The 25454-nt window shown below is 31.6% G+C and overlaps 1 protein-coding gene across 5 annotated transcripts in view; it reads left to right on the top strand.

Moving 5' to 3' along the window:
* The window catches only part of LOC135140865 (LIM domain only protein 3-like), a 228676-nt gene that overhangs the window by 175859 nt on the left and 27363 nt on the right, over positions 1-25454 (top strand). For all 5 annotated transcript variants that reach the window (XM_064071588.1, XM_064071587.1, XM_064071589.1 and 2 more), the window contains one exon: positions 21855-22137. In XM_064071588.1, the coding sequence (XP_063927658.1) occupies positions 21855-22137 (283 nt within the window). The remainder of the gene's footprint in view (positions 1-21854; positions 22138-25454) is intronic.

Here is a 25454-nt window from a genome sequence, read left to right as displayed (position 1 = left end):
AAGGATTTCGGGCCCTCCTTTTTTGTTTTTGATGTAGTTCAAAAGAATCTCGGGGACTCCTTTTTTTTTGTTTTTGAAGTAGTTTCAAAGAATCTCAGGGAGTCCATTATGCCTGGTTTTTGAAGTAGTTTAAAGGATCTCGGGGACCCCTTTTTTTGAACTATGTAATTTGAAAGAATCTTGAGGACCACTTTTGTTTGGTTTTTGAAGTAATTTGAAAGCATCTCGGGGATTGTTTTTGTTTTGTTCTTGAAGTAGTTTCAAAGAATCTCCGGGGACCCGTTATATCTGGTTTTTGAAGTAGTTTAAGGTATCTCGGACCCCTCTTTTTTAATTTTGATGTAGTTCGAAAGAATCTCGGGGACTCTATTTTTTTGTTTTTGAAGTAGTTTCAAAGAATCTCCGGGGACCTCTTCTGCGCGATTTTTGAAATAGTTTAAAGGATATCAGGGACCCCTTTTTTGTTTTTGAAGTAATTTTAAGGAATCTTGGGGAATCCTTGTCTTGTTTTTAAAGAATCTCAAGGATCCCTTGTGTTTTATTTTTGCAGTAGTTTAAAAGAATCTCGGGGGCCCTTTATGTTTTGTTTTTGAAGTGCTTTCAAATAATCTCGGGGACTCCTTCTGTCTGGTTTTTGAAGTAGTTGGAAATGATCTCAGGTACTGTTTGTGTCTGGTTTATGACATAGTATGAAAGAATCTCGGGTGCTAATTGTGTCTGGTTTTTGAAGTAGTTTGAAAGAATCTCAGCAACTCTTTGTGTTTCGTTTTTGAAGTAGTTTGAAAGAATCTCGGGTACTGTTTGTGTCTGGTTTTTGAAGTAATTTGAAAGAATCTCTGAGACTCTTTGGGTCTGGCTTTTAACGTAGTTTGAAAGAATCTCGGGGACTCATTCTGTCTGGTTTTTGAAGTAGTTTGAAACAGTCTCGGGAACTGTTTGTGTCTGGTTTTTGAAGTAGTTTAAAAGAATCTCGGAGCGTCCTTTTGTCTTGTTTTTGAAGTAATTTGAAAGAATCTCGAGGACACCTTGTGTTTTATTTTTGAAGCCGTTTAAAAGAATCTCGGGGACCCCTTTTGCTTTTTTTTAAACTACGTAGTTTGAAAGAATCTTAACGATCATTTTTTTGTTTGGTTTTTGAAGTTGTTTTTTAAGAATCTTGTGGACCACTTGTCTTTAGTTTTTGAAGTAGTTTGAAAAAAGCTCGGAGAATGTGTTTGTTTTATTTTTGAAGTAGTTTCAGAGAATCTCGAGGACTGCTTTCTTTGTTTTTGAAGTAGTTTCAACGAATCACAGGGAATCGATTATGCCTGGTTTTTGAAGTAGTTTAAAGGATCTCGGGAACCCATTTTTTGTTTTTGAACTAAGGAAGGAAGGAATCTTGAGAACCACTTTTGTTTGGTTTTTGAAGAAGTTTTAAACAATCTCGGGAAGTATTTTTGTTTTGGTTTTGAAATAATTTAAAAGAATCTCGGGGATTGTTTTTGTTTTGTTCTTGAAGTAGTTTCCAAGAATCTCCGGGGACCTCTTCTGCGTGATTTTTGAAGTAGTTTAAAAAATATCAGGGACTCCTTTTTTGTTTTTGAAATAATTTTAAGGAATCTTGGGGATTCCTTGCCTTGTTTTTGAAGAATCTCAAGGATCCGTTGTGTTTTATTTTTGCAGTAGTTTAAAAGAACGTCTCGGGGGCCCTTTTTTTTGTTTTTGAAGTAGTTTGAAACAATCTCGGGTACTGTTTGTGTCTGGTTTCTAAAATAGTATGAAAGAATCTCGAGTACTAATTGTGTCTGGTTTTTGAAGTAATTTGAAAGAATCTCTGGTACTCCTTGGGTCTGGGTTTTAACGTAGTTTGAAAGAATCTCGGGTACTGTTTGTGTCTGGTTTTTTAAGTAGTTTAAAAGAATCTCGGAGCGTCCTTTTGTCTTGTTTTTGAAGCAATTTAAAAGAATCTCGAGGACCCCTTCTGTTTTATTTTTGAAGTTGTTTAAAAGGATCACTCTTGTTTGGTTTTCGAAGTTGTTTTTTAAGAATCTTGTGGACCACTTATCTTTAGTTTTTGAATTAGTTTGAAAGAAGCTCGGAGACTGTGTTTGTTTTATTTTTGAAGTAGTTTCAGAAAATCTCGGGGACTCCTTTCTTGGTTTTTGAAGTAGTTTCAACGAATCTGAGGGAATCCATTATGCCTGGTTTTTGAAGTAGTTTAATGGATCTCGGGCCCCCCTTTTTTGTTTTTGATGTAGTTCGAAAGAATCTCCGGGACTCCTTTTTATTTATGAAGTAGTTTCAAAGAATCTCGGGGGACCCTTTCTGTGTGATTTTTTAAGTAGTTTAGAGGATCTCGGGGACCCCTTTTTTGTTTTGGAAGTAATTTTAAGCAATCTTGGGGATTCCTTGCCTCGTTTTTGAGGAATCTCAAGGATCCCTTGTGTTTTATTTTTGCAGCTGTTTAAAAGAATCTCGGGAATCCCTTTTGTTTTGTGTTTGAAGTGAGTTTCAAAGAATCTCGGGGACTCCTTCTGTTTGGTTTTTGAAGTAATGTGAAACAATCTCGGGTACTGTTTGCGTCTGGTTTTTGATATAGTATGAAAAAATCTCGGGTACTAATTGTGTTTGCTTTTTGAAGTAGTTTGAAAGAATCTCGGGTACTGTTTGCGTCTGGTTTTTGAAGTAATTTGAAAGAATCTCCGGGACTCCTTGGGTCTGGTTTTTGAAGTAGTTTTGAAAGAATCTCGGCGACTCTTTGTGTCTGGTTTTTGAAGTAGTTTGAAACCATCTCGCGTACTGTTTGTATGTGGTTTTTGAAGTAGTTTGAAAGAATCTCGGGGCGTCCTTTCGTCTGGTTTTTGAAGTAGGTTGAAACAATGTCCTGTACTGTTTGTGTCTGGTTTTTGAGGTAGTTTGAAAGAATCTCAAGAACTCCGTGTGTTTTATTTTTGCAGTTGTTTAAAAGAATCTCGGGGACTCTTTTTGCTTTGTTTTTGAACTAGTTTGAAAGAATCTTGAGGACCATTTTTGAAGTTGTTTGAAAGAATCTCGAAAGACCCCTTATGCCTGGTTTTTGAAGTAGTTTAAAGGGTCTCGCAGCTCCGTTTTTTTCTTTTTCAAGTAGTTTGAAAGAATCTTGAGGATTCCTTGTTTTGTTTTTGAAGAAATTTTTAAAGAAACTCGAGAACTCCTTATATTTTGTTTTGAAGTGGTTTAAAACAATCTCAGGACCCCTTTTTTTGTTTTTAAACAATATAGTTTAAAATAATCGTGAGGACAACTTTTATTAGGTTTTTGAAGTTGTTTGAAAGAATCTCGGGGACTCCTGTCTGATTTTTGAAGTAGTTTAAAGGATCTCTGGCCCCCCTTTTTTGTTTTTGATGTAGTTTGAAAGAATTTAGGGGACTGCTTTTTTTATTTAGGAAGTAGTTTCAAAGAATCTCGGGGGACACTTTCTGTGTGATTTTTGAAGTAGTTCAGAGGATCTCGGAGACCCCTTTTTTGTTTTTGCAGTAATTTTAAGGAATCTTGGCGATTCCTTGCCTCGTTTTTGAGGAATCTCAAGGATCCCTTGTGTTTTATATTTGCAGCTGTTTAAAAGAATCTCGGGTATCCCTTTTGTTTTGTTTTTGAAGTGAGTTTCAAAGAATCTCGGGGACTCCTTCTGTCTGGTTTTTGAAGTAGTTTGAAACAATCTCGGGTATTAATTGTGTTTGCTTTTTGAAGTAGTTTGAAAGAATCTCGGGTACTGTTTGAGCCTGGTTTTTGAAGTAATTTGAAAGAATCTCCGGGACCCTTGGGTCTGGTTTTTGAAGTAGTTTTGAAAGAATCTCGGCGACTCTTTGTGTCTGGTTTTTGAAGTAGTTTGAAACCATCTCGCGTATTGTTTGTATGTGGTTTTTGAAGTAGTTTGAAAGAATCTCGGGGCGTCCTTTCGTCTGGTTTTTGAAGTAGGTTATAACAATCTCGTGTACTGTTTGTGTCTGGTTTTTGAGGTAGTTTGAAAGAATCTCAAGAACTCCGTGTGTTTTATTTTTGCAGTTGTTTAAAAGAATCTCGGGGACTCTTTTTGCTTTGTTTTTGAACTAGTTTGAAAGAATCTTGAGGACCATTTCTGTTTAGTTTTTGAAGTTATTTGAAAGAATCTCGGGGACTCCTGTCTGGTTTTTGAAGTAGTTTAAAGAATCTCGCAGCTCCCTTTTTTGTGTTTCAAGTAGTTTGAAAGAATCTTGAGGATTTCTTGTCTTGTTTTTGAAGTAATTTTTAAAGAATCTCGAGGACTCCTAGTGTTTTGTTTTTGAAGTTGTTTAAAATAATCTCGGGACTCTTTTACTTTGTTTTTAAACTATATGGTTTAAAAGAATTTTGAGGACAACTTTTATTAGGTTTTTGAAGTAGTTTGAAATAATCTCGAGGACTCCTTCTACCTGGTTTTTGAAATAGTATGAAAGAATCTCGGGTACTAATTGTGTCTGGTTTTTGAAGTAGTTTGAAAGAACCTCAGCTACCCCTTGTGTTTGGTTTTTGAAGTAGTGTGAAACAATCTTGGGTACTGTTTGTGTTTGGTTTTTGAAGCAATTTGAAATAATCTCGGGGACCTCTTGTGTCTGATTTTTGAAGTAGTTTGAACGAATCTCGGGTACTATTTGTGTTTGGTTTTTGAAGTAGTTTGAAAGAATCTCGGCGACTTTTTGTGTCTGGTTTTTAAAGTAGATTGAACACAGTCTCGGGTACTATTTCTGGTTTTTGAAGTAGTTTGAAACAATCTCGGGTACATATATTTTTAAACAATGTATGTATTTTGATATGTTTTTGATTAGTACTGCATGTTCGACTAAGGTCCGAAAACTCAGGGTTCGTGCTGAGAACAACTTGTTATCTTCGATTTTATTACTATTATCATTGTTATAATTAGCATATTAAAGTTACGAAACGTTAGTTGCCTGGTGTCACGTTTGATGAAACAAAGTTGGTTACTGCAGCCTCCGGCCCCCTTCACCCCGCTCCGGTCGTGCGATAATGGACGCTTAATAAATTCGAGCAGGAATGATTTTTTATAGATTCCGGAAATGCATTATGGCGGACTGATGGAACGCGTTTGCGAGAGTGGTTTGAGTTTTCATTTACATAATGGAACAACAACAAATGCATTTTGTATTAACTCCGGAGATTTAATGGCAGCGAGTGGCGCGCGAGCGTGAAGAGTGTGAGGTTAAGGGAAGGGGTGAAACGGCATCATTACGCAGTCATGACGTCTGCACCCAATTTGGACAGGGGCCGGGTTGAAGGAGGGAAAAAGAGGTGCAGAGACCGCAGGACACGTCCTAAAGACTTAATAAACAAGCCCGGGAAGATGCGGTTCCCGGTAGCAGGAAAGCGCGCGTTCCGGCTAATTGGCGCAAAAACTGGCCGAAATGGAAATTCGGCCGGATTTGATTAGTGGCGGGTGTAGGTGTGGCCGGTGGCGGCGGCGTCTCAAGACCGATCGAGCGAACAATTGTTAAATTAACACACAATGCGATCAAAATGTAAATGACATAATCAGCATAAACTGTTAGAATCGTTATAATAGAGATTTGATAGAGACTAATTCCGAGAGAGCTTTGTGCCTACATCTGTAACTGGCAGGATCGTTAAAATAAGCTCAACACGAAATCCGTTGGCTCAAACCAACCATTCAACCGGCCTGTCATCACCCGAAAGAGGCGGTCCTGCTGTATTCGGAGCTTTTCCCTTCCAAATATTCAATTGAACCATCCGCGAACACTCCATTAATCATCGAATAATAACGCGGAAAACCTTGTTTGGCTCAAAGTGTCATATTTAATTATTTTTATGCAACACGCTCAGATGTGCACCCTTTCCGCCGAAAATGCTAGGGTGGCGGCGAAAGCTTTTGCCTGCCAAGGCGTATACTGGCACAAGGCAGATGCTTCTCGCCGAAAGCGATTTCTATCACTGCTGAGTTTCATTTATTAATTGCGAGAAGTCACGATTTCTATACACTTTTACAAAATTAAGCCTGTTGGAGAAGTTGTGAGGTCGATGCACCACTCGACAAAGCCATTGAAGGACGTAAGCTACTTTCATGTATTCTCGACGGTTCATGACCTCTAGAGTGCGAAAAAAGTGTTTCCGTCTGTCTATCGTCTAACCTCACAACTACTGGACCGATTGTTGTTAAATCTTGTACGTATATTAGAAATATATGTAGATGGTAGAACGTTAACCGACATTTGGCTAATCATCTCCAAAATTTATAATAATATGTTTATTTTGTTTTGTAAAATAAGATACTACTTTGAGATTTAAGATTTTTGGAAAAAAAATCAAAAATTCTATATCAAACAATGTCGATGACGTCATCACAAAATCTTGTATTGGAAAAACTCACTAGAAACAAACGCCTATCACACTCTTAAATTATATGGGTTCTCATAAAAAAATTAAATTTATTTTATAATTTTTCAAAAAATCGGAATTTATTTACCTTCAAACAATTTTCCCTCTTCTTTGATTTTACAATTTTTTGATACCACAATTTTTCGTTTGTTCATTTTCTTTCATTTATCAATTTTTTCAATTTTTCAATATCTCGATTTCCAAAGTTTTCAATTTTTCCTTTTTTCAATTATTCAATTTGCAATTTTTCAATTTTGCAAAATTTTTTGATATTACAATTTTTAATTTTTCCAGTTTTCGGTTTTCCAACTTTTCGTTTCCTCAAATTCCAAATTCTTGATTTTAATCTTTCATTTTTCACATTTATTAATTTTCATTTTCTCGATTTTATATCTCAATTTTTGTTTTTCCATTTCTTCTATTTTTTTAAATTTTGTTTAAATTTTATAATCTCTGGTCTATTCAATTTTTAAAATTTTAAATCTTTGATATTTTTCAATTCTACGAATTTCCAATTTTTTAATTTTACAATTTTACATTTTTTGATTTCCAGTTCTCCGATTTTCCAATTTCTTTAACTTTCAATATTTCGATTTTTAAATTTTTCGTTTCATCAAGTTTTCAAGTTCTTGATCTTCAATTTTTATATTTTTCAAAGTTTTCATTTTGTACTTTTTCGTTCTTTCATTTTTTAATGTTACAATTTTGCAGTTTTGCATTTTTCCATTTTTTTCAATTGAAAAGAAAAATCAAAAAATCGCAAAAATTCAAAACCCAAAAACTAACTGAAAAAACTAAAAATTACAACTTGGAAAAAGTAGAAAATCGTAAGATTGACAATCGAAGAATTGAAAAAATGATATACTGAAAAACTAAAAATCAAGAAAATTAAAAATTGAAAAAAATTAAATTAAAAAATTCTTGATTTTATTCTTTCATTTTTCAGATTTTTTAATTTTCATCTTCTCGATTTTATATCTCAATTTTTGTTTTTCCATTTCTTCTATTTTTTTAAATTTTGTTTAAATTTTATAATTTCTCGTCTATTCAATTTTTAAAATTTTCAATCTTTGATATTTTTCAATTCTACGAATTTCCAATTTTTTAATTTTACCATTTTACATTTTTTGATTTCCAGTTCTCCGATTTTCCAATTTCTTTAACTTTCAATATTTCGATTTTGAAATTTCTCGTTTCATCAAGTTTTCAAGTTCTTGATCTTCAATTTTTATATTTTTCAAAGTTTTCATTTTGTACTTTTTCGTTCTTTCATTTTTTAATGTTACAATTTTGCAGTTTTGCATTTTTCCATTTTTTTCAATTGAAAAGAAAAATCAAAAAATCGCAAAAATTCAAAACCCAAAAACTAACTGAAAAAACTAAAAATTACAACTTCGAAAAAGTAGAAAATCGTAAGACTGACAATCGAAGAATTGAAAAAATGATATACTGAAAAACTAAAAATCAAGAAAATTAAAAATTGAAAAAAATTAATGAATCGAAAAATTGGAAAACCCAAAAATTGTACAATCGAAAAATTGTTGAGTTGAAAAACCAACATTCAAAGATCGAAAAACTGAAAAACTAAATATAGAGAAATTAAAAAATTAAAAATCAAGAAAATAAAAACCGAAAAATTAAAAAATCGAATAAATGAACAATTTTTTAAATCCAATAATTGTATAATTGAAAAGTTGGAAAATTTTAAAATTCATAATTATTATTACGTATTTAAAATGACATGTAGAAACATTGCAAATCAAAAATTGAAAGTACGAAGAATCGAAAACCAAAAAATTGGAAAATTCAAAAATTGAAAAAATTACATTGAAAAAAAGAAAAACTGAAAAATAAAGAAAAGAAAAAAGCGTAACGAAAAATTCAAATCGAAAAATTGACGACATGAAAAATTGAAAAATTAAAAATTGAAAACTCCTGAAATTGCAAATCTAAAAATTGAAACAACCAAAAGTTAGAAAATCGAAAAACTGAAAATCGAGGAACTGGAAAAATGAAAAATTTTAATACTGAAAAACTAGAAATCAAGAAGATCAAAAAAAAACAGAGAAAGACAATAAAACAAATCCAATCGAAAAATTGGACAACCCAAAAATTGTACAATCGAAAAATTATATAAACATCAAAATTATAAAGTCGAAAAACTGTAACATTCAAAAATCGAAAAATTGAAAAATTAAATGTCGAGAAACTAAAAAATTAAAAACCGAAAAATCGAATTAATGAAAGTGTTTAAAGCCAATAATTGAAAAGGAAAAAAATTCAAAAATATTAAAATTGAAAATTTACATTGTAAAAAGAAAAATTATAAAATCACAACATTGAAAAACTGAGAAACTGAAAAATAAAGAAAACAAAAAGTCGAAACGAAAAATTGCAAAGCGAAAAATTGAAGACATGAAAAATTGAATATCGAGAAACTAAACAATTAAAAATCAAGAAATTAAAAACCGAAAAATTGAAAAATGGAATAAATGAAAAAGTTTTTAAATCCAATAATTGGAAAGTGAAACAATTCTAAAATCGTAAAATTGAAAAGTTGAAAAATTTTAAAATTAACTATTATTATTATTACGTATTTAAAATAAATCTAGAAAAATTGCAAAATAAAAAAAAATTGAAAAATCTGTTAAAGTAAAAAGGAAAATTGTAAAATTAGAACAATGAAAAACCGAAACGAAAATTTTGCAGATCGGAAAACAATTGAAGACATGAAAAATTGAAAAATAGGAAAAATTGAAAACTCGTGAAAGTGCAAATCTAAAATTTGAAACATTCAAAAGTTAGAAAATCAAAAAACTGAAAAAATGAAAAATTGTAAATTCGAAAACATGGAAAATCGAAAAATTTGAAAAAAGAAGAATTGAAAAAATGAAAAATTGAAATACTGAAAAACTAAAAATCGAGAAACTTAAAAATAGGAAAAATTAATGAATCAGAAAATGAAAAAGAAGAAAAAACAAATCGAATCGAAAAACTGTAAAACCCAAAAATTGTAGAATCAAAAAGTTATAGACATCAAAATTGCAAAGTGGAAAAACTGTAACATTCAAAGATCGAAAAATTAAATATCGAGAAACTAAAAAATTAAAAATCGAGAAATTAAATCAGAAAAATTGAAAAATCGAATAAATCAAAATGTTTTTAAATCCAGTAATTGAAAAGTGAAAAAATTCTAAAATCGTATAATCCAAAAATTGAAAAATTTGACGTTACAAAAAAGAAAAATAAAATTAGAACATTGAAAAGCCGAAATATTGAAAAATCGAAACATTGTAAAGTTAAAAATTAGAAACTGAAACAATTTAAATTGAAAAATCGAATACTTGAAAATATAAAGAAAATAAGAAACCGAAACGAAAAATTGAAAATCAAAAAATTTAAAAATTAAAGATTGAACACTCCAAAAACAAAAATCAAAAAATTGTAAAATCTAAAAATTCAAAAATTTAAAAGTTGAAATTGAAGAACTGAAAAACTAAAAATCGGAAAATAGAAAAAATGGAAAATCGAATAATTGAAAATCGAAAAGTTGAAAAATTAAAAATCGAGAAACTGACAAATTAAAAAGCGGGAAATTGAAATTAAAAATCGAAAAATTGAAAAATCCAACAAATGAAAAAGTTTTTAAATCCAGTAACTTAAAACTGAAAAAATTTCAAAAATTATAAAATTGAAAAATCGAAAAATTTAAAAAATGATAATTATTATTACGTATTTAAAATGAAATCTAGAAAACATGCAAATCAAAAATTAAAGACACGAAAAACCGAAAATCGAAAAATTGAAAAATCCAAAAATTGAAAAATTTCACGTTAAGAAAAGGAAAAAAAAATCGAATAAATGAGAAAGTTTTGAAATTAAAAAAAAAAACAAATATATATATATATAATTATTTAAAATGAAATCTAGAAAAAATGCAAATCAAAAATTGAACACACAAAACTCCGAAAACCGAAAAATTGGAACATTTCACATAGAAAAAAATAAAAATAAAATCCGGATATTGAAAAACCGAAAAATTGAAAAATGGAAAAACTGAAAAATAAAAAATTGAAAACTCATGAAATTGCAAATCCAAAAATTACAAAATATAGAAACTGAAACATCCGCAAGTTAGAAAATCGAAAAACTGTCAAATTTTAAAATGAAAACTCCAAGACTTTTAAACATTGTGAAATTGAAGAAACAAAAGAAAATTAAAACCTGATAAACTAAAAAAATTAAAATTGAAAAACCAAAAAGTTATAAAATCGAAACATTTAAAAATGAATAATTGAAAAAATAAAGAAAATAAAAATCCGAAACGAAAAATTTTAAATCAAAAATTTTAAATCAAAAATTTTGAAAATTCGAGAAACTCAAATCGAAAATTTGGAAAATCTGAAAATTGAAAAATTCAGAAATTGGAAAATTGAAAAACTGAAACATTTAAAGAAAAATTGCAAATCGAAAAAATAAATAAACAAAAGAATGATAAATGGAAAAATGCAAAAGTTGGAACTGTATAAACTAAATCGCAAAATCGAAAATTTGAAAAATCGGAAAATTAAAAATCGAAAAACTGAAGAAATGAAAAACACTGAAAAGCCGAAAATCGGGAAACTTAAAACTTGCCAGAAATTAGTTAATCGAAAAATTAAAAAGAAAAAATGAAGCGAATCGAAAAATGGGAAAATTCAAAAATTGCACGATCGAAATAGTATAGAATCATCAAAATTGTAGCAAACTGTAAAATTAAAAATCGAGAAATTGAAAATCGAATAAATGAAAAAGTTTTTTAATCCAAAAAAATTGAAAAAAATTGAAAACTCGTGAGATTACAAATCGAAAAATTACAAAATATAAAAATTAAAATATCCGAAAGTTGGAAAATCGAAAAAATGTCAAATTTTAAAATGAAAACTCCAAGACCAAAAATCAAAAAGTTATAAAATGGAAACATTTAAAAATGAAATAATTGAAAAAATAAAGAAAATAAAAATCCGAAACGAAAAATTTTAAATAAAAAATTTTGAAAATTCGAGAAACTCAAATCGAAAATTTGGAAAATCGGCAAATTGAAAAATTCAGAAGATGGAAAATTGAAAAACTGAAACATTTAAAGAAAAATTGCAAATCGAAAAAATAAAGAAACAAAAGAATGATAAATGGAAAAATGCAAAAGTTGCAAAATTTTGTATAAACTAAATCGCAAAATCGAAAATTTGAAAAATCGGAAAATTGAAAATCGAAAAACTGAAGAAATGAAAAACACCGAAAACACGAAAATCGGAAAACTTAAAACTTGGCAGAAATTAGTTAATCGAAAAATTAAAAAGAAGAAAAAATGAAGCGAATCGAAAAATTGGAAAATTCAAAAATTGCACGATCGAAATAGTATAGAATCATCAAAATTGTAGCAAACTGTAAAATTAAAAATTGAGAAATTAAAAATCGAAAAATTGAAAAATCGAATAAATGAAAACGTTTTTAAATCGAAAAACACTGAAAAAAATTGAAAACTCGTGAGATTGCAAATCGAAAAATTACAAAATATAAAAATTAAAATATCTGAAATTTGGAAAATCGAAAAACTGGCAAGTTTTAAAATGAAAACTCCAAGACCAAAAACCAAAAAGTTATTAAATGGAAACATTTAAAAATGAAATAATTGAAAAAATAAAGAAAATAAAAATGCGAAACGAAAAATTTTAAATCAAAAATTTTGAAAATTCGAGAAACTCAAATCGAATATTTGGAAAATCGGCAAATTGAAAAATTCAGAAAATGGAAAATTGAAAAACTGAAGCATTTAAAGAAAAATAGCAAATCGAAAAAATAAAGAAAAAAAAGAGTGATAAATGGAAAAATGTAAAAGTTGGAACTGTATAAACTAAATCGCAAAATCGAAAATGTGAAAAACTGAAGAAATGAAAAACACTGAAAAGCTGAAAATTGGGAAACTTAAACCTTGGAAAAAATGAGTTAATCGAAAAATTTAAAAGAAGAAAAAGCGAAGCGAATCGAAAAATTGGAAAACTCAAAAATTGCACGTTCGAAATATAGAATCATCAAAATTGTAAAGTCAATAAACTGTAAAATCAAAAATCGATAAATTAAAAATCGAAAAATTCCAAAATCGAATAAATGAAGTTTTTAAAAAAAAATAAAACCTGATAAATCGCAAATGGAAAAATTGAAGAAACGAGAAACTGAAAAAATTAAAACTGCAGAACCAAAAAGTTATAAAACCGAAACGAAAAATTGAAAATCGAAAAATTTTAAAATTCGAGAAACTCAATTCGAAAAATTACAAAATCTGAAAATTGAAAAATTCAGAAGTTGGAAAATTGAAAATCGAAAAAATGAAGAAACAAAGAAATTTAAAAATTGAACTGATTTGTACTTTACAGAGGTTATCAAAAAACAAAAATCATAAACAACTTTAATAATTTTTTCATGTCTATGAGAATGAAATTTTGTGTCTATATAAAAAACGCATCAGAAATTGGTTCCATAAAATTTACAATGATAATTCGATTAAGCTCACTAAGCGTATGAATAGCGTGAGTCCAGTGGCGGGTACTCCTTGAAAATAAAGACATAATTTTTCCCGTAGACACTTTAAATATTTCAATATAAACCCTTTTTAGCCGCTAGAGCTTCACCTATGCGTGAATTTCGCAAAAACAGCGTTGTCAGTGTCTCGTCGGGCCTAACAGCAAGATTAACACAACATGTTTATACGTGACTATTTTTAAACATTTATGTTATTGTTACGCGACGCCACTGCTCGCTAATTTTGAAGACAATTTGCCATAAACTTGATTGACTTGGACACCGTAAGCCCGTGCGATAATTGCGTGGTTTTGGTTGAGCTCTACAGCATAATGCAAAGTCAGTTATTAAAACCAATTGAAGGAACGATAAGCCGCATTTCTATTAAAATATATTCAAAAAAAGTAATGAATGAGTAAATGGTACCATTATCTCATCCATCTCCCCTAATAAATGAAATTATCATCATACGAAGCATCGTCTTCCTCCAGGTAAGTGAAACCATTAACATAAAAGAGTAGCACATGTATACAGAAGCTTTCATATTAGCGTTTTAAGTAAACAAACCGGAAAACATCTCTTTTACACGTCTATTGTGATAGCGCGCATTATTTATGTTTGTAATTTACATACATACGCAGGTACTGTAATATCATACGAGCAACTAATTACTTAAGTGCATACTTTATTAAAAAGAAAAAACTCATTAGCCGGAGTTTGTGCTGTTAGAATTACAACTTAATGTTACTCGGGACGGGGGAGAGGGAGCCCACTCTCTGGAAACAAGCAAATGAATTTTTTAATTTGGTTAACGAAAATTGAATTGTTTTAATTCGTTCATGTCTTCTCCTAATTACGGAGGTGTAGGCCATCTCGACGAACACAAACACACACCGCGCGGACGCCGCTAGTTTTAGCTCGATGGTGGCGAAAACCAATGGCGTTCCCTGGGGTTTTAGCCCGACTACAACAATGGTCTAGGAATCAAAGACGATCGAGATCCGTCCGTCTCACGTTGAATGTAATCGCGGGCATTATGCAGCACAATGGCGGGAGGGGCGGCGAGCTCGGCGGCGGCGGCGGCGTATTCTTAGAGAGCCTCTTTTCTGCATGCCCGAAGATTTGTCTAGTTAAATTAGCCGTTGCTTTAATTAAAATAGTTTAAGCCGAATGAGAAAACTGATGAAAACAAGCTCGCGAGTAAAATGGCTTTATGTATTCAAACGGAGCCCACTATCTTCTTAATTTCCGCCTTCAGAATTATTTTCTAGAATTAGCATATTATGCGAGTGTCATATTTGAAATGACGCCAGCAATTATGTGGCGCGCGAATTTAACGACGCCCGTAATTAAATTTAGCCAGTGGGTTCGAATTAAAAGCCACCGCTGAAGAGGGCTAAGTGTCTTGGTACTGATTCGCGCGACCATTTGTCAATGTCCCGACGATTTAAGGACGAATTTGCACACCCTCTTTTATGCCGCCGAAACATAACGGCATTGTTCGCGCTGATTTTCGACGACGGTTTGAGAGGATTTAATTAATCCGGATCGAAATGAAAACCGGAGCCGGGACCTGGGGAGCGAGGAATCGTTCAGAAAATTTCGCTCCGACCACGGTTTCCCAATATATACAGGGTGCTGTCGCAAACAAGTCGCAAACAAGTCGCTACTAGATTTTTTCCTGGAACGTTTTGCGGGTGCGCCCTGCGCGAATACCACAGTAGTGCCATCACGCTTAATTTATGACCCCCGCGTCCTAATGTATCGCTCGGATGGCATAATTTCCTCGTTAACCAGTAAAAAAATCGCCGCGATTTTATGACCCGTGTCATCGCAGCAGGAACGAACCTCGACACCTACGTACCGTCATCTATAACTTATTGGTACAAGTAGTACCACCGTACGGCCATCAAGAACTAATGTTGTTTAAACGCTCTTCAAATTCCTTTCGCAGCCAACACAAGCACAGTAACAATAAATCGGCGAATTCTTTTAATGAGCCCCCGCTTCATGCGTACCATTCCTGCGATAGACTTGTTCGTTGCAGGAGTTCATCTGGTTGCCAACAGAACTTTCCTCGCTCCTGCGGGACAATAAAGCTGATCCGGCGTTTTCGAAAAATTACAAAATTTGATAGTAAATGGGTTTTAAATTGTATAAATAACATAGTCCTACACATTTAGTTTCTGACTCCGTGTTGAGTTTTTACCAGAGACGTCTAGATTCTTGGGAAAAAATCAAAATTATAAAACAATATTTTGCAATTTAGTTTTGAATCTCCAAAAAATGTTAAAAAGTAACATGAGTCTGTCCTGAATTTTTATCCTACACATCGAGATTTTTGGAAAAAAATCAAAAATGTGGGAAGTTTTTTTTTTCTCAATTTTTAGAATATTCAATTTTTCGGATTTTCGATGTTTCGATTTATCGATTTTTTAAGTTTCGATTTCTCAATTTTTCGTTATTTCAGTTTTGGTATTTTTCAGTTCCTTGATTTTTAAATTTCCCGATTTTTCAATTTTTTAGTTCCTTTATTTTCAATTTTTGAATTATTTAAATTTTTTGGTATTTCATTTTTGGATTTCTCGATTTTTCGATACTGGAATTTCTCGATCTACCAAATTTTCGATTGTGTTATATTTCGATTACACTATTTTCCGACATTTTATTTTTACCCTTTTCAATTTTTCGATTTTTAATTTTTTCGATTTTTTCATTTTTTCATTTTTCAATATTTTGACGTTCCAAATTTTCGATGTTTAGATTTCTCGGTTTTTCGAATTCTCGACTTTTTGCCTTTTAGATTTTTCGATATTTTGATTTTCCCATTTCCCGATTTCTCCATTTTTCAATTTTTCGATGTTTCAGTTCAGGGATTTTTCAATTCTGTAATTTTTTCTAGATTTATTTTTTGATTTTTCAAATTTTCCATTTGTCGCTTGATCAATTTTTTGATTTTTCGATTAAGTTTTCTGATATTTTAATGCTTTTGTTTTTCAAAATTCAGATTTTTCGATTTCTTCAATTTTTCACTATTTAAATTTTACATTTTTCGATTTATCAGTTTTTCGGCTTTACCATTTTTATATTTTTCAATTTTATCAATTTTTCGATTTTTCGTTTTATCCAGGTTTCGATGTTTCCATTTTTCGGTTTTTCAATTTTTGATTTTTCGTTTTTTTTTTTTATTTTAATTTTCTCAATTTTTCAAATTTTAATTTTTTTTTTTCAATTTTTCAACTTTTCGATTTCTCGATCTTGTGAAGTTTCGAATTCTGGATATGTATTTAAATTTTTCGATTCTTCAATTTTCGATTTTTCAATTTTTCAGTTCCTTTATTTTCAATTTTTTAATTATTCCAATTTTTTGGTATTCCATTTTTGGGTTTCTCAATTTTTCGATTCTTCAATTTTTCGATTATTGAATTTTTTGATTTATCAATATCTTGCCGTTCCTAAATTTTCGATGTTTAGATTTCTCGGTTTTTCGAGTTCTCGACTTTTCAAACTCTTTTAGATTTTTCGATATTTTGATTTTCCCATTTCTCCATTTCTAAATTTTTCGTTGTTTCGGTTTTTCGACTTCGATTTCTCCATTTTTCAGTTTTTCGATATCTCTGTTTTTCGATGGTTCAGTTTTGGGATTTTGAAATTTTTCGATTCTGTAATTTTTCCTAGATTTATTTTTAGATTTTTAAAATTATCGATTAGTCGCTTAATCAATTTTTCGATTTTTTGGTTAAGTTTTCTGATATTTTAATATTTTGATTTTTCAAAATTAAGATTTTTCGATTTCTCCTTTTTTGATTTTTTAATTTATCAATTTTTCGATTTCTCGATTTATCCAGGTTTCCATGTTTCCATTTCTCGGTTTTTCAATTTTTGATTTTTCGGTTTTTTTAAATTTCATTTTTTAAATTTTTCAAAATTTAATTTTTCGACTTTCGGCCATTTCGTTGTCTTCGCTTGTCTGATTTTTCAATTTTTCGACTTTTCGATTTCTCGATCTTGTGTTGTTTCGAATTCTGGATATTTCAATTTTTCGATTGTTCAATTTTCGATTTTTCAATTTTTGAGTTCCTTTATTTTCAATTTTTGAATTAATAAAATTTTTTGGTATTTATTTGACTTTTGGGTTTCTCAATTTTTCGATTCTTCAATTTTTCGATTTTTAAATTTTTTGAATTTTCAATATTTTGGCTTTCCTAAATTTTCGATCCTTAGATTTCTCTGTTTTTCGAGTTCTCTACTTTTCGCCTTTTAAATTTTCCGATATTTTGATTTTCCCATTTCTCGACTTCTAAATTTTTCAATGATTCGGTTTCTCGACTTCCCGATTACTGGGTCTTTCGATTTCTCCATTTTTCAGTTTTTCTCTTTTTTCATTGTTTCAGTTTTGGGATTTTTAAATTTTTCGATTCTGTAATTTTTTCCTAGATTTATGTTTAGATTTTTCAAATTTTCGGTTCGTCGCTTGATCAATTTTCGATTTTTCAGTTGTTTTCTAATATTTTAATATTTTGATTTTTCAAAATTCAGATTTTTCGATTTCTCCTTTTTTGATTTTTCAATTCATCAATTTTTCGATTTCTCGATTTATCCAGGTTTCGATGTTTCCATTTTTAGGTTTTTCAATTTTTTGTTTTTTCGTTTTTTTTTTAAATTTCATTTTTTGAATTTTTCAAGTTTTAATTTTTCGGTTTTCGGCCATTTCGTCTTCTTCGATTGTCCGATTTTTCAATTTTTCGATTCTTCAATTCTCGATTTTTCAATTTTTCAGTTCCTTTATTTTCAATTTTTGAGTTAATCAAATTTTTTGGTATCTGACTCTTGGGTTTCTCAATTTTTTGATTTTTAAATTTTTTTATTTTTCAGTATTTTTGTGTTCTCAAATATTTGATGCTTAGATTTCTCGGTCTTTCGAGTTCTCGACTTTCCGCTTTTTAGATTTTTCGATATATTGATTTTCCCATTTCTCGATTTCTAAATTTTTCAATGTTTCGGGTTTCTTAGCTTCCCGATTTCTGGGTTTTTCGATTTCCGAAATTTCAATCCAATTTTTCGATTTTTCGACTTCGATTTCTCCATTTTTCAATTTTTCGATATCTCTGTTTTTCAATGTGTCAGTTTTGGGATTTTTTAATTTTTTGATTCTGTAATTTTTCTTAGAACTATTTTTAGATTTTTAAAATTTTCGATTAGTCGCTTGATCAATTTTTCGATTTTTCGGTTAAGTTTATTGATATTTTAAACTTTTGATTTTTAAAATTCAGATTTTCGATGTCTCGATTTCTCCTTTTTTGACTTTTCAGTTTTCTGATATTTTAAATGTTCTGATTTTTTAAAATTCAGATTTTTCGATGTCTCGGTTTCTCTTTTTCTGATTTTTCAATTTTTCTTTTTTTAAATTTTACATTTTTCGATTTTTCAGTTTTTCGGCTTTACAATTTTTATATTTTTCAGTTTATCAATTTTTCGATTTCTCGATTTATGCAGGTTTCGATGTCTCCATTTCTCGGTTTTTCAATTCTCGATTTTTTAATTTTTCAGTTCCTTTATTTTCAATTTGAATTGATCAAATTTTTCATTTTTGGATTTCTCAATTTTTCGATTCTTCAGTTATTCGATTTTTAATTTTTTTTATTTTTCAATATTTTGGTGTTCCTAAATTTTCGGTTTTTCGAATTCTTGACTTTTCGCCTTTTAGATTTTTTGATATTTTGATTTTCTCATTTCTCGATTTCTAAATTTTTCAATGTTTCGGTTTCTCGACTTCCCGATTTCTGGGTTTGTTGATTTTCGAAATCAATCCAATTTTTCGATTTTTCGATTTCGATTTCTCTATTTTTCGATTTTTCGATATCTCTGTTTTTCGATTTTTCGATTTCGATTTCTCTATTTTTCGATTTTTCGATATCTCTGTTTTTCGATAGTTCATTTTGGAATTTTTAAATTTTTCGATTTGTCGCTTAATCAATTTTTCAATTTTTCGGTCAAGTTTTTTGATTTTTAATATTTTGATTTTTCAAAATTCAGATTTTTCGATTTTTCCTTTTCTCGATTTATCCAAGTTTCGATGTTTTCATTTTTCTGTTTTTCAGCTTTTTGATTTTTCCATTTTTTTAAGTTTAATTTTTTCAATTTTTCGACTTTTCGATTTCTCGATCTTGTGAAGTTTCGAATTTTGAATATGTCAATTTTTCGATTCTTCAATTCTCGATTTTTCAATTTTTCAGTTCCTTTATTTTCAATTTTTGAATTAATCAAATTTTTTGGTATTTGACTTTTGGGTTTCTCAATTTTTCGATTGTTCAATTTTTCGATTTTTAAATTTTTTGATTTTTCAATATTTTGGCGTTCCTAAATTTTCGCTATTTAGATTTCTCGGTTTTTCGAGTTCTCGACTTTTCGCCTTTTAGATTTTCGATATTTTGATTTTCCCATTTCCCGATTTCTAAATTTTTCAGTGTTTTGGCTTCTGGACTTCCCGACTTCTGGGTTTTTCGATTTTCGAAATTTCAATCCAATTTTTCGATTTTTCGACTTCGATTTCTCCATTTTTAAATTTTTCGATGTTTCAGTTTTGGGATTTTTTAATTCTTCGATTCTGTAACTTTTCCTAGATTTATTTTTAGATTTTTAAAATTTTCGATTTGTCGCTTGATCAATTTTTCAATTATTCGGTTGTTTAGTTTTCTCATATTTTAAATGTTTTGATTTTTTAAAATTCAGATTTTTCGATGTCTCGATTTCTCCTTTTTTGATTTTTCGCCTTTACAGTTTTTATATTTTTCAATTATAGCAATTTTTCGATTCCTCCATTTATCCAAGTTTCGTTGTTTCCATTTTTCGGTTTTTCAATTTTTGATTTTTCGTTTTTTTTAAATTTAATTTCTTCAATTTTATCTTTAATTTTTCGATTTTCGGCCATTTCGCTTTCTTCGATTGCCCGATTTTTCAATTTTTCGACTCTTCGACTTTTCAATTTTTCGATCTTTTGAAGTTTCGAATTCTCCATATTTCAATTTTTTTTAAATATAAAACTTTCTCGGGGGTTCCAACTATCTGTATTAAAAATGTAAAACCTTCTCGGGGGCGCCAAATGTTTTTTTTTTAATGTGAAACCTTCTCGGGAGTCCCAATTTTTTTTTTTTTAATGTAAACCTCCTCGGAGGCACCAAATGTTATTTTTTATAATGTGAAACCTTCTTGGGGTCCCAACGGTTTTTTTTTTTTAATATAAAAACCTTCTCGGGGGTCCCAACTGTCTTTATTAAAAATGTAAAACCTTCTCGGGGGTTCCAACTGTCTCTTTTAAAAATGCAAAACCTTCTCGGGGGCGCCAAATGTATGTTTTTAAGAATATGAAACCTTCTCGGGAGGCCCAAATATTTTTTTAATCTGAAATCTTCTAAGGGTCCCAATTGTCCTTTTTTAAAGAAGGCGAAACCTTCTCGGGATCCCAAGTGTCTTTTTTTAAAAAGGTAAAACCTTCTCGGAGGGGCTAAGAAGAATGTGAAACCTTCTCAGGGGTCCCAACTGTCCGTTTTTAAAGATGGCGAAACGTTCTCGGGGCCCAACTATTTTTTTTTAAAAAGATAAAACCTTCTCGAGGGCCCCAAGTGTCTTTTTTTTAAGAATGTGAAACCTTCTCAGGGGTCCCAATTATCCTGTAATTCAGAAGCGAGGAAAGTTTAGTCGAAATCACTTTCAACCGTTCTTTTTTGATCTTGATACCTAGAATAAAAGCTCAAAACGGATTCATAAACTACAAGTAGAGGTGTATGTTATTTTAGTTATATCATCGTCGCTAGGGATGATCCAAATTTTGGTTAGCGTTTTACCATCCACACGATATTCCTAAGACGGAAACGACAGACCTTTTGGGAAGTAAAAAAGCGCTACTGTCAAAAATTAAAACTAGGGTCCCTGTGCGTTGATGATACACAATACGTCTCGATTTTTGTCAGGTGTTTCGCCCTGATTAAAATGCCTTCACACGACTGCAAAATAATTATCGCCGGCTCCATCATTCCTATGTAAGTCATCTCTTTGGAGTGAGGTGGCGGCGTTTGCCAATTACACTGCTGCGTAGGTACACACTAGTTTAATTAAATCGGCGATTGTAATTCGCCAGGCGGAATAATCTCATATTGTGATCTGCGCTTCCACTCAGATACTCCTGTTTATCAATTTGCGTCTCGACGAGTAAACATCACCGACTGCCGAACTAAAACCCACACCTCATTAACGCTGATTCGGGCGATTGATTTACGGCGATTTTCTAAAGGCAGACGGGAAATTGCCATTTAACCAGGTAGGTGGCGGCGCAGTTTTCCTCCACACTTTCGTTTCTCCGAATCTACATAATTTAAAGACTCGAGCGAGGAACGAAACCACCACCCGTCGGAACTTAGACGCAAAATGGCGACTTGTGTTCTCACAGTTGAAAAAACACAAAACTACTAGTCGCTGATGTTTATTTCCGAATTACGATTATTATCTCACCGACTGCGCCACTTTCGCAGCCTCTAAATTAACCTGACTGGAAAGCCTCCTCCACTTCCCCACCCCCAATATTTCACGAATTTCGCAAAAACCCCGTTCGCTTCCAGTCGGCGGTTGCCAAATTACGTTTTCGTGTTTCGCCCGTTCGAATCCGATTCGTAGACTCCGTACTCTCGCAAGGGCCATTTGTCAGCAGCCATTAGCGGCACTTTGCAAGCGGGCGCTCGGTGACACCCTAACAAGCGGATAACTGAAATAAAGAGCTCACCTTGTCTCCCAGGAATTATCCCGCCAGCCGCTCCTATCACCTCCGGCCCATTCGTTACCATTTGTCCATGTTTGATTTAGCGCGGCCTAACGCATATTTATAGGTATTTTGTAAAGGTGGCCCCTGTTTGTTGCAGAGTCCGGTGGGGAGCAAGCGGCCAACGGTAGAGCGTCGGTGGCGGTGGCGGGCCCAACGCCGGTGTCGGTTTCGACGGCCGCCAACAGCGCCGGGGGCGGCGGCGTGCGGGAGTGCGCCGGCTGCGGCAAGAGGATCACGGAAAGGTTCCTCCTCAAGGCCCTCGACCTGTACTGGCACGAGGACTGTCTCAAGTGCGGCTGCTGCGACTGCCGCCTGGGGGAGGTGGGATCCACGCTCTATACGAAGGCCAACCTCATCTTGTGCAAGAGGGACTATCTCAGGTGAGTGAGGGTCCAAAAACGAGAGTTGCGGTTTTTGCGAACAAAAGCGATCAAAATCGAAAATTAAATCAAGTCAAGTCAGATTACCACAAGTCAGATCAGGTTAAGTCAGTTCAGGTCAGGTCGGGCTATATTAGGTTAAATGAAGTCAGGTCAGATCAAGTCGAGTCAGTCAGATCAGGATTCACTCGAATTAAGTCAGGTCAAGTCAGATTACCTTAAGTCAGGTCAGGCCAGTCAGAGCAAGTCAGGTCAGGCTATATTAAGATAAATGAAGTCAGGTCAAGTCAGATCAGGTTATGCCAGTTTATATCACGTCAGGTCAGGGCAGACAAGTGCACGTGAGGTCAGGTGCGGTCAAGTTGGGTCCGGGCAGGTTAAGTTAGATCAAAGTCAGGTCAGATCCGAAAATACCAAGAAAACTATCAAATTTTTGCTATAAATCTTATTTTTATCGAATTTAATGACTTACTTCAGAGCGTTTATTTATATTGTGTTGACTAGGCATTTTTTTTTGTTCTTTTTCTCTCTATTTCCTTCTGTTTTTGAGAGATTAAGAATAATCATTCCCAATCTTTTTCTCATAATAGTATTTTCTGCAATACGATCATGACTCTAACATATGGATTTTGCATTTAAGCTCCGCCCCTCGATCTCATACCCAATAAAAAATTCGTCACAATTGAGATCGGGTGGGTGGGCGGGGTTATTTTTTTTCTTAGTATGTGTAGTTTTCTTTCAACAACACGGTACCTAAAACACATTTCACATGGTCATTTCTTGTAGAGAAATATGAACTCTGCATTTAAGCTCCGCCCCTCATCTCACGACAAATAAAAAAAAATAATCACAAGTGAGATGGGGCGGGTGGGTGGGGCTAATGCTTACTTTTTTTTTCGTAATATACTAGTCATCTTTCAACAGTAAAATAGTTAAAATATCAAAGGGTGAATTTGAGATTAGAATTATGTTTTAAGTATCGTGTTGTTGAAAAAAAAACTAAATATAAGTAAGTATATTTCGACTTGTTCCTCAAATCAAACAAAGACATTTCCAGATATTCAAAACAATGACAGAAAGCGCAGTGGAATTAGTGAAAAACTGAATAATTCCCAAAACTGAAATGTCGAAAATTTGAGAAATCGAAAACTTAAAAAATCGATTAATCAAAAAATCCAGTAATAATCAAGAAATTTTCAAAATTGAAAAACCGAGATGTCAAGAAATCGAATCAAAAAATTTTGAAATCAAAGAATTGAAAAATCGACAAATGTAAAATTTAAAAATGAAGAAAATGTAGAATCAATAAACTGAACATTCAAAAATTTAAAAATTCAAGAAATTGAAAAGTAGGAATAACGAAGAAGTGAAAAATGGAGAAATTGACGAATCTTAAATTAAAAAATTAGGATTTCAAAAAAATTGGAGAATCGAAAAATTGAAAAATCGAGACGAGACATTGAAAAATTGAAAAAAAACATTGAAAAATCGAGAAAGTTAAAAAACAAAAAACGAAGAAACCCAAAAATCCACAATTTAGAAAATCGAAAAACTGCAACATTGAGAAACGAATTATCAAAGATCGGGAAATCGAAAAATCGAAAAGTCGGGAAGTCGAAAAATTGAAAAACTCGGGAGTAGAAATACCCCAAAATTGAATAGTTAAAAATCAAAAATTTAGAATAAAAAAAAATCGATGAATCGAAAAATTGAAAAATCCAAAAATTTAAAACTGAGAAGTATAAAAATTCACATGAAAAAACCGAAAAATCTATAATTTAAAAATTCGAAAAATTGAAAAATAGAATATCGAAGAACGGAAAAATTAAGAAATCGAAAAGAAATCTATAATTTTACATTGATTGAAAAATTAGGATATCATCGAAAAATCTCAAAAATCGTAAAATTCCAAAAGTTGAAAATTCGAAAAATTAAAAAATACAAAAACCTATAAGCTGAAGAATGGAAAAATTTAAAAACCAGAAAATTGGAGAAATCGAAAATTTGAACAATCGAAAAACTGAAAAATCGGGAAAACGAAACTTTTGAAACGTCTAAAACTGAGATTGAAAATTAAAATTTCAGAAAACTGGAGAATCGCAAAATTGAAAAATCGAGACAACGAAACATTAAAAAATTGAAATATTGAAAAAAAAAACATTTAAAAATCGAAAAATTGAAAAAAGGAAACACCAAGAAACCCAAAAATCCACAATTTAGAAAATCGAAAAACTGAAACATTGAGAAACGAATTATCAAAAGATCGAGAAGTCGAAAAATCGAAAAGTCAGGATGTCGAAAAAATGAATAGCCTAAAATTTAATAGTTAAAAAATGAAAGATTTAGAATAAAAAAAATCGATTAAAAAATTGAAAAATCGAAACATCAAAATCTCCATAAATCCAGAAAAAAAAAGAAAATCCCAAAATTGAAAAATCCAAAAATTTAAAACTGAGAAGTATAAAAATCTACATGAAAAAACCGAAAAATCTAAAATATAAAAATTCAAAAAATTGAAAAATAAAATATCGAAACACGGATAAACGAAGAAATCGAAAACAAATCTATGATTTTCAATTCATTGAAAATTTAGGATATCATCGAAAAATCTCAAAAACGTAAAATTCCAAAAGTTTTTTTTTTTTTTTTTTTTTTATGTAAATGTTTATTGTCACATCAACCACGAAGGGTTATTAGTGACAAGGCGGTACAATTCAAGATGTATAATACAATTTGCAATCCTTAGATTAACTGCAGAAGGCCGGATGTTGTGAGGAACTGCAATAGCTTTTCCACAGCTGGGAGATCACCCAGAACTTCGGTAAGGGATGGTGGCAGTGACCAGCGGATGCGGTTCTGTTGAAATGTTGTACAGTGGAGTAGAATGTGTTCCACTGTTAGTACTGACTTGCACTTCGTACACTGAGGTGGGACCTTATCGAGTGAGAACAGATAAGCATGAGTCAATCTGGAATGCCCAAGCCGGAGTCGGGAGATTAAGACTTGGCCCTGGCGAGTACTAGGTAGAGGCAACCGTGTGGTGACGCTGGGCTGGATTTTGCGTAGATGGGAGGGATGCGTGTCCCATTTGCGTTGCCAGGATGCTACAATGCGAGTTCGAAAGAGACTCTTAATATCCGTAGATGGGACAGCTATAAGAGGTTTCGAATTGACTGAAAGGATCGCTTCCTTAGCTAGGGTGTCTGCCATTTCATTGCCTGTTATGCCCATATGTGATGGTATATAGCAGAAGAGAATTTCTTTGCCCTGAAGTCGAAGTTGTTGAAACTGTTCTTGGATACGAACTACGAGTGGAT

This window comes from Zophobas morio, unplaced genomic scaffold (assembly GCF_036711695.1).
Source record: "Zophobas morio isolate AGI-343-1 ecotype UQ-CSIRO unplaced genomic scaffold, CSIRO_AGI_Zmor_V1 ptg000041l, whole genome shotgun sequence".
NCBI classification, from domain to species: domain Eukaryota; kingdom Metazoa; phylum Arthropoda; class Insecta; order Coleoptera; family Tenebrionidae; genus Zophobas; species Zophobas morio.
Note: the sequence above shows the minus strand (reverse complement) of the source record. Positions and strands in the feature narration are given on the sequence as shown.